This window comes from Babylonia areolata, chromosome 28 (assembly GCF_041734735.1).
Source record: "Babylonia areolata isolate BAREFJ2019XMU chromosome 28, ASM4173473v1, whole genome shotgun sequence".
Lineage (NCBI taxonomy): Eukaryota > Metazoa > Mollusca > Gastropoda > Neogastropoda > Buccinidae > Babylonia > Babylonia areolata.
In genome coordinates this window covers 27,618,099-27,625,598 of record NC_134903.1, presented here as the reverse complement: position 1 = coordinate 27,625,598, position 7,500 = coordinate 27,618,099, and the positions used below count along the sequence as shown (strand labels likewise).

The 7,500-nt window shown below is 49.0% G+C and overlaps 1 protein-coding gene across 1 annotated transcript in view; it reads right to left on the bottom strand.

Moving 5' to 3' along the window:
- Positions 1 to 1,886: 1,886 nt before the first annotated feature.
- The window catches only part of LOC143302037 (transmembrane protein 26-like), a 25,234-nt gene continuing 19,620 nt past the window's right edge, over positions 1,887 to 7,500 (bottom strand). The window contains exons 4-5 of the mRNA XM_076616525.1: positions 4,243 to 4,490; positions 1,887 to 2,286 (exon numbers count right to left, since the gene is read on the bottom strand). Coding sequence (XP_076472640.1) covers positions 1,887 to 2,286; positions 4,243 to 4,490 — 648 coding nt within the window. The remainder of the gene's footprint in view (positions 2,287 to 4,242; positions 4,491 to 7,500) is intronic.

Here is a 7,500-nt window from a genome sequence, read left to right as displayed (position 1 = left end):
ATACGGAATTTACCGTGGGGTTAGGCTCATTTTGTTCAGAATGTTCCCAAGTATACGAAATTTACCGTGGAGTTTTAGGATCATTTTGATCAGAATGTTCCCAAGTATACGGAATTTACCGTGGAGTTTTAGGATAATTTTGTTCAGAATGTTCCCAAGTATACGGAATTTACCGTGGTTTAGGATCATTCTGTTTGCTTAGAGTTCAGAATGTTCCTAAGTATTTGGAATTTACCATGCAGTTAGGATCATTCTTTTAACGATAAAGCAAATTCAGCGCTGTTAAGTTCGCTCGATCAACGTGGCCCAGGACAATGCAGACACTCAACAGCGGCCCAGGACAATGCAGACACTCAACAACGGCCCAGGACAATGCAGACACTCAACAGCGGCCCAGGACAATGCAGACACTCAACAACGGCCCAGGACAATGCAGACACTCAACAACGGCCCAGGACAATGCAGATACTCAATAACGGCCCAGGCAGGACAATGCGGACACTCAACAACGGCCCAGGACAATGCAGATCCTCAACACGGCCCAGGACAATGCAGACCCTCAACACGGCCCAGGGCAATGCAGATCCTCAACACGGCCCAGGACAATGCAGACCCTCAACAACGGCCCAGGACAATGCAGATCCTCAACGATCCTCAACACGGCCCAGGACAATGCAGACCCTCAACACGGCCCAGGACAATGCAGACCCTCAACACGGCTCAGGACAATGCAGATCCTCAACACGGCCCAGGACATGCAGATCCTCAACACGGCCCAGGACAATGCAGACCCTCAACACGGCCCAGGACAATGCAGACCCTCAACACGGCTCAGGACAATGCAGATCCTCAACACGGCCCAGGACATGCAGACCCTCAACAACGGCTCAGGACAATGCAGACCCTCAACACGGCCCGGGACAATGCAGATCCTCAACAACGGCCCAGGACAATGCAGACCCTCAACAACGGCTCAGGACAATGCAGACACTCAACAACGGCCCAGGACAATGCAGATCCTCAACGATCCTCAACACGGTCCAGGACAATGCAGACCCTCAACACGGCCCAGGACAATGCAGATCCTCAACACGGCCCAGGGCATGCAGACCCTCAACAACGGCTCAGGACAATGCAGACCCTCAACACGGCCCGGGACAATGCAGATCCTCAACAACGGCCCAGGACATGCAGACCCTCAACAACGGCTCAGGACAATGCAGACACTCAACACGGCCCAGGACAATGCAGATCCTGTGAAAACTGTTCCTATGGGGGTCAACAAGGCCAGCTTCTGACCTCCAAAAACCAGAACAGGGAAAAGAAAAAGCACAAAAACAAAAACAACAAAAAAAAGGTGTTGATGCGTTTCTCTCTTCTGACTGACACCAGAAATGGGAGAAAAAAAACAAACAGAAAAAATGTTGGTGTGTTCCTCACTTCTGATTGATGCCAGAGCTGAGAGAAAAAAAGTGTTGGTGTGTTTCTCTATTCTGATTGATTCCAGAACAGAGAGAAAAAAAAGTGTTGGTGTGTTTCTCTATTCTGATTGATTCCAGAACAGAGAGAAAAAAAAGTGTTGGTGTGTTTCTCTATTCTGATTGATTCCAGAACAGAGAGAAAAAAAAGTGTTGGTGTGTTTCTCTATTCTGATCGACACCCGGACCTCAGAACAGTAAATATGTGTTTCCTGTGGTCGACATCCACACCTCAGAACAAGTGAAGCTGGTGTGTTTCTCACTTCTGATTGATACGAGAACAGAGAGAAAAAACAAAAAAAAAAGTATTTGATGTGTTTCTCTCTTCTGATTGACACCCGCACCTCAGAACAGTAAAGACGTGTTTCTTGTGGTTGTCACCCACACCTCAGAGCACGAGAGCGGCGGTCAGAGAGGAGAGCTGAGGTGATCCAGGGAACAAACCCTGTTGTACATCGCTCCCCCACCCAGGGTCCTCACCCCTCCCACGCGACTTATACTCCCTATACTCCCCACACTCCCATCCTCTCGACACGGGGTGGTGGAGTGCGAGGGAACGTAGAAACCGTTGCTATGGGAGCTCCCGCTCTGGACCAATCGGCTCTTTCCGGTGTAGGTTCCTGGAGAGAAGGACGAGGATTTGGCCAGTCGCCAGCCTCGGTCTTTCAGCAGCTCGGCCTCAACGTCGTCTTCTTCTTCCTCTCGCCTTTTCTCCAGATGAACGACGACGAGGCGATAGATGAGGAGGACAATGACGATGGTGTTTTTGGAGGTGAAGAACATGTTGGTGTAGCTCAACACGTCGTACCTGCGACAGAAACCAACATCGTGACGTCTTCTTCGCTTCAATTTTACTTGGCTTGAACAGGTTAACGATCCTATAGCCTTTAGCGGCCATTATTGTTGTAGCTTAGCACACTGTACCTGCGACAAAAAACACAAAATAGTGATGTCTTTCTCGTTTTTAAACATGAGCACCGTCATACTTGGGTTAAACAGGTTAACGATCCCATGGACTTTTTACGGCCATCAGGGCTGTGAATTCACCAATTCTGACGCGTCAAGTGCCAATCTTCTACTCAAACAGGAACAGTATTTTTCCACTCGTTCTAAAATGACCAGTGCCTGCCTTCTACTTACAGTATCAGTATCAATCAGTATCAGTATCAATAGCTCAAGGAGGCGTCACTGCGTTCGGACAAATCCATATACGCTACACCACATCTGCCAAGCAGATACCTGACCAGCAGCGTAACCCAACGCGCTTAGTCAGGCCTTGAGGGGGAAAAAATGAAATAAAATAAAAAGAAATAAGTAAATAAATAAATAATAGATAAATACATCAAAAAAGAACTACTACTACTGATAATAATATTTATAAGGCGCAAAAAAACTTGATGAAGTCAACTATAAGCGTACAAAAAAAAAAGACAAAAAAGACAATGATGATAAATAAACAAATAAATGTAAAACATGAAGACACACATTCACACATACACACACATATGCATAACAGATATGCACCAAACATTCAGTTTCACAGATATGAAAGCACAATCAAATACACATAAACGTACATGAGCCCCAACACACACACACACACACACACACACACACACACACACACACATTACCCTGCACCCCCTCTACCCCCCCCCCCCCACTCATCCACACACTCATTTCTAGGCTACGTATCGCAGCTTCTACGGCACACACACACACACACACACACACACACACACACACACACACTTACTTGTACAAGCACACACACATACGCCCATATCCCCCCCCCCCCCCACCCCCACATATATGTATATGCACACCCGCACGTTCCAATATCCCGTTGCTCCCACAGTGTAGGCATGCATATACACACATACCTCATCCTCTATCCCCCCCTGCCCCCCCCCCTCGCCCCCACTCCCCTCCCCACACACGCACGTGCACAGAACTCTCCTGACACTTGTGTACACTTACACCCTCGCGCACGCACACACGCACACAAACACACAGACCCACACAGACACACAAACACACACATACACACACGCACAGAGGCTGCCACTGATTGGCCGCAAGAAGGGCGGGAAAAGATCTCTGATGCCAAGAATGCGGCGTCTAGTGTGTTGCTCAGTCTATTGTATTTGGAAAAGCCCACATTTGGAAAACGACCACTGCCTATCTTCTACTCACTTCAAGATGAACAAGCGCTCAATGGCAGTTGTCAGTCGGCTCTGCCTAGGTAGGCAAATGATCCAGTGTGCTTGTAAAGCGCTTAGAGCTTGGTCTCTGACCGAGGATAAGCACTATATAAGTATCCATATCATCATCGTCATCGTTATCGTCATCGTCATCATCATCATCAACGTCATCATCGTCGTCGTAGTCGTCGTCGTCATTATCATCATCGTTGCCATCATTATCATCGTCGTCATCGCCATCGTCATCATCATCACCGTCACTGTCATCATCATCGTCGTCATCATGATCATGATCATCATCGTCTTCATCGTCGTCATCATCATTATCATGACTATGATCATCATCGTCATCGTTGTCATCATCATTATCATGATCATCATGGTCACTGTCATCGTCATCATCGTCATCATTATCGTTGTCCTCATCCTCATCATTATCATCGTTGTCGTCATCGTTGTCATCGTCGTCATCATCATCATCATCATCAACATCGTCATCATCTTCAATATCATCATCGTCATCATCAACATCGTCATCATCACCATCATGTTGCACTCACTTGAAGATGAGCAGCATCCTGAGGACGAGGAAGGGGGCGTCCTGCAGCAGGATGGAGATGATGATGCCGTACACGTCCGGGGAGCAGCACCCCGCCCCCTTCTTCTCCGTTCTCCGGGGCCGACGTCCAGGCACCAGCCCCGTCTGGTCGCGCCGCGCTCTGGCCGCCGTGAGAACCAGCGAGAACTGGATCAGGCTGAGGGACCATATGCCCAGCACCGCCATGCACAGCAGCGGCTCGTATTTGACCTGTAGTGGGGCAGTTTTCAGTTTGGGTGTTGGTTTCGAGGAGGTGTGGAAGCGTATACATATAGATAGAGATCTATGCATATACATATATATTTCTACGAGGAGCTCAGCCGCACCATTTCAGCGGTAGACAGAAAGGACAGGCTGATCATCCTTGGGGATTTCAATGCCCGCGTCGGCGTGGACTTCTCCTCGTGGCCAAAAGTCCTAGGACAGCACGGCACTGGCAAGTGCAACTCCAACGGACTGCTTTTGCTCTCGCTCTGTGCGCAGCATGGACTGACCATCACCAACACCCTCTTCCAACAAGCGGACAAGTACAAGAACACATGGATGCACCCCCGCTCCAAGCAATGGCACATGCTGGACTATGTGATTGTCCGACAGATGGACAGAGGTGATGTTTCCATTACACGCTGCATGAGAGGAGCAGTCTGTTGGTCGGACCATCATCTGGTATGCAGCAAGATGAACACCAGCCTTGCACGCAAGCTCCAACCAGCCAGGCAGAAACCCCTTAGGAAGCTGAACATCCACCGCCTCCCTGTCACCAAGGACGTGCTGCAGCAGCAAATCCAAGTAGCTCTCCAAGAAATTCCTGCATCGACTGATGTAGAAGAGGTATGGAGCACCTTTAGAGATGCTGTGCACACAGCAGCAGCTGACACACTCGGCTTTGTACAGAGGAGCCACAAAGACTGGTTTGACGAGAACGACTCTGGAACCTCCAAGCTCCTGAACACACTGCATAAACGGCATCGGGATCACATTTCCGATAAAGACTGCCAGAGGAAGGAGAACCAGTTCTTGCAAACCAAGCAACTCGTACAGAAGAGGCTGCGTGAGATGAAGAACACCTGATGGGATAGAAAGTCCGAAGAGCTTCAGTCCGCCGCTGATGCTTACGACATGAAGACCTTCCATGATGGTCTCCGAGCTGTGTATGGGCCGAGAGTCACAGGATCAACTCCTGTCCGAGCCTCGGACAAAACCACCCTCCTGACAGACAAGAAAGACATCCTTGCCCGCTGGGCAGAGCACTTCAACACCCTCCTCAACAGGGACTCTGACGAGGCAATTGCAGCCCTCCCACAGATACCAGTCAATGACTCGCTAGCTGCCCCTCCCACCAAGGTCGAGACCCAGAAGGTCCTGAAGCTGACAACGTCAGGAAAAGCACCAGGAGCGGATGGAATCCAGGCTGACATCTACAAGTATGGAGGCGAGGTGCTGACAGACAAGCTGACCGCCCTGTTCTAGTCTATCTGGGAGAGAGGGGAGGTCCCCCAGGATTTCAAGGATGCTTCTATTGTCCACATTTACAAACGGAAGGGAGACAAAACATCCTGCGATAACCACCGTGGAATCTCTCTCCTCTGCATCGCCAGCAAGATCTTCGCCCGCATCATACTGAACAGACTGGTTGACCTTGTCTCCAACACAGTCATTCCTGAAGCACAGTGCGGCTTCCGCTCAGGCAGGGGAACATGTGACATGGTGTTTGCTGTACGCCAGATGCAAGAGAAGTGCCGTGAGCAGAACAAGGAGCTCCACATGTCTTTGTAGACCTGACTAAGGCCTCTGACACGGTGAACCGCCATGGTCTGTGGAAGATCCTCCTAAAGTTCGGCTGCCCAGAGAGCCTAATCCAGCTGATTGCGTCTTTCCATGATGGCATGCATGCGAGAGTACAGGAAAATACTGACATGTCTGATCCCTTCCCTGTGGTAAATGGAGTGAAGCAAGGCTGCGTCTTGGCACCCACACTGTTCTCCATTCTCTTCTCTGCCATGCTGATTGACGCCTTCCAAGACTGTGACCGGGGCATCTACATTCAGTTTCGCACAGATGGCAAATTTTTCAACTTGCGGCGACTCCATGCCAGGTCCAGGGTGTTTGAGGCACTGATGAGAGAGTTCCTCTTCGCTGATGACTGCGCGCTTGCTGCACACACTCATGAGGACATGCAGTTCATTATGGACAGGTTCTCAACTTCCTGCAGGCGCTTTGGACTCACCATCAGCCTCAGCAAGACCGAGTCCATGTACCAACCGGCTAACTCACAGAACGCCAGTGCCTCCCCCCCCCCCCCACCCACCTGCAATCAAGATCACCAGTAACCTGAAAGTCAGGACACTCCACTAGTAACCTGAAAGTCACCAGGACACTCTAGCAGGACAATCCACTTGCAACAAAAAAGAAAAAAAAACAAACAAACAAAAGCAATTGTTGCTTGTTCAATTTAACATCTTGAAATAAAATCTTGACTTGACTTGACACACCAAGGAACGTGTGCAATAGCCGAGAGGTTAAAGCGTTGGACTTTCAATCTGAGGGTCCCGGGTTCGAATCTCGGTAGCGGCGCCTGGTGGGTAAAGGGTGGAGATATTTTCCGATCTCCCAGGTCAACATATGTGCAGACCTGCTTGTGCCTGAACCCCGTTCGTGTGCATACGCAAGCAGAAGATCAAATACGCACGTTAAAGATCCTGTAATCCGTGTCAACGTTCGGTGGGTTATGGAAACAAGAACATACCCAGCATACACACATCCCGAAAACGGAGTATGGCTGCCTACATGGCGGGCGTAAAAACGGTCATACACGTAAAAGCCCACTCGTGTACATACGAGTGAACGTGGGAGCTGCAGCCCACGAACGCAGAAGAAGACGAAAACGAAGACACACCAAGAGAGCCCCTGTCCTCCCACACGATTTATCAAATTCATTACGGACCAAGTATTGTTCTAATCTCAAGTGTATATGCTTTAGTAACCTGACAATTGAGCTTGATGAAGCCTTTTGTACACGAAAGTGTGTCTTCACAAGTGACTGAGAACGTTGATGTTTTTGACTTTTTGCATTCATTATCAGTTGTTTCGCTTGTCAGTTTAACGACTTCTCTCTTACGAAGTCCTTTAAGTAATTTCCTGTAACTGTATTTAGAGGGTTTTTCGTTTTTCTTTTTTGTTTTTGTTTTGTTTGTCTTCCAAATTTCACCCACATTTTTAC